Source organism: Limulus polyphemus, unplaced genomic scaffold (genome assembly GCF_000517525.1).
Source record: "Limulus polyphemus unplaced genomic scaffold, Limulus_polyphemus-2.1.2 Scaffold81841, whole genome shotgun sequence".
In the NCBI taxonomy this organism is placed as follows: domain Eukaryota; kingdom Metazoa; phylum Arthropoda; class Merostomata; order Xiphosura; family Limulidae; genus Limulus; species Limulus polyphemus.
The window spans coordinates 1-1,648 of NW_013747437.1; the positions used below are offsets into that span (position 1 = coordinate 1).

The 1,648-nt window shown below is 33.3% G+C and overlaps 1 protein-coding gene across 1 annotated transcript; it reads right to left on the reverse strand.

The window, feature by feature from the left end:
* Positions 1-346: 346 nt before the first annotated feature.
* On the reverse strand, positions 347-1,433 carry LOC111084598 (the record flags this gene model as incomplete). The annotated part of the gene is made up of 3 exons (XM_022381263.1): positions 347-489; positions 738-1,001; positions 1,315-1,433. Coding segments are annotated over 3 exons (526 nt in total), but the record flags the coding sequence as incomplete, so codon positions are not given.
* Between the last annotated feature and the right edge of the window lie 215 nt (positions 1,434-1,648).

The window sequence follows — 1,648 nt, forward strand, 5'->3', positions numbered from 1 at the left end:
GTTGTTAAACACAAATATAGTGTATGTGTCAGTACACATTTAACATGGTGTATTTATTCCTGTGTAGTCTATTTTAAGTTTTACTAAAACAGTTGTTAAACACAAATATAGTGTATGTGTCAGTACACATTTAACATGGTGTATTTATTCCTGTGTGTCTATTTTAAGTTTTACTAAAACAGTTGTTGAACACAAATATAGTGTATGTGTCAGTACACATTTAACATGGTGTATTTATTCCTGTGTCGTCTATTTTAAGTTTTACTAAAACAGGAATGTGGTGAATGTTTAACATGGTTTAAGCTACTAAAACAACCGTTACATCAACCAGCAGATCAAAAAGTACCTCAAATTGTTTCTTGTCCTTCACAAAGTACAAAACAAGGTTGACAAGAGTCTGAACAGATGAGAGAATTGATGTTTCTCCTTCGACAGCCAAGTTGTAAACTTGCTTTAAGTGTGACACTAGCTGATTTTCATCGGTGAAATCTGTATGAAGTGAAAAAAAATCCAAACTTAAAGAAATAAGATATGAATATGAATTGTATGTTACATTAGTATTTAACTGGGGTTTCATGTTTAGTAGAAAGTCTTAGAATCAGAGACAAAACAAAGTCTCATAAACAATACAGCTGTTTGGGTGGAAATAGGCATTTAAAATTACAGAATTCTGTAAAATTACAACTAAAGAATTTGAGCCTCCTAAAGCTTTTAATATTATATGTTAACTTGTCTACCTGGTTCATAAGCCTCACCCTGGCTAGTCAGGTCTTGAACAGAAACAATCTGTTTCTTATTTGCTTGTTCTTTGGCTACATTCTGGATCTTATTGATACTCCTGCAGAATTCTACCCCACTTAGCTCCTTATACTTTGTTGGCATATGTCTTTTATGCGTGTTGACACTTTTCTGCACCATGTCTGCTGCTCGAAGTGACACATTAAGGGTTACACTACGACACTTTCTCAGCCTGGGACTTCTCCGTACATCACGGAAAGTTGCTTCATAAAATACAAGGAAAGTAAAAATTAACTACCATATTCAAGACTAATCTTGCATCTTAATTCAAAACCAATTATGTAAACATAATACAACATTTTCACTTGCTGAAAATGAATCAAAATAAGAAACTTTATAAACTGACAGGCAGAAGATTAACAAAGCTTTTAAAATTATTACCTCCTGGCAAATAATGTTATATTTAATACATAGACACAAGATCACTCTCCTGATAGATAACTGTATGTACATTACTTAAGACAAAATGTTTTTACTAGAATAGCTATAGTCACAGCACTGTTCATGACAGATCACCTTGCTCTGATTTAGCTTTTTCTTTGACTTTCCAACAAGACCCTTTCAGACTTGGATACTTCGGTCTGTAGAGGATCTGAAGAGATTGAAACACCTTACTGTCCACCCCAACATCATCCCTGGAAGTTAATAAGAAGAATTACCTTACCAACTTTCATACACATCTGGATATTACATGTACATTTGACACACATGACAGGATAGTTCATGTACAACGTATCTTGATATCAGGTTTCATGTACAAAAAAAACTGATATTTTGAATAGAATGTAGAGATAGTACCACTAGTGTGTTACTTGGTTTAAAACATTGAACCATGAAGAAAGGTTTGTTA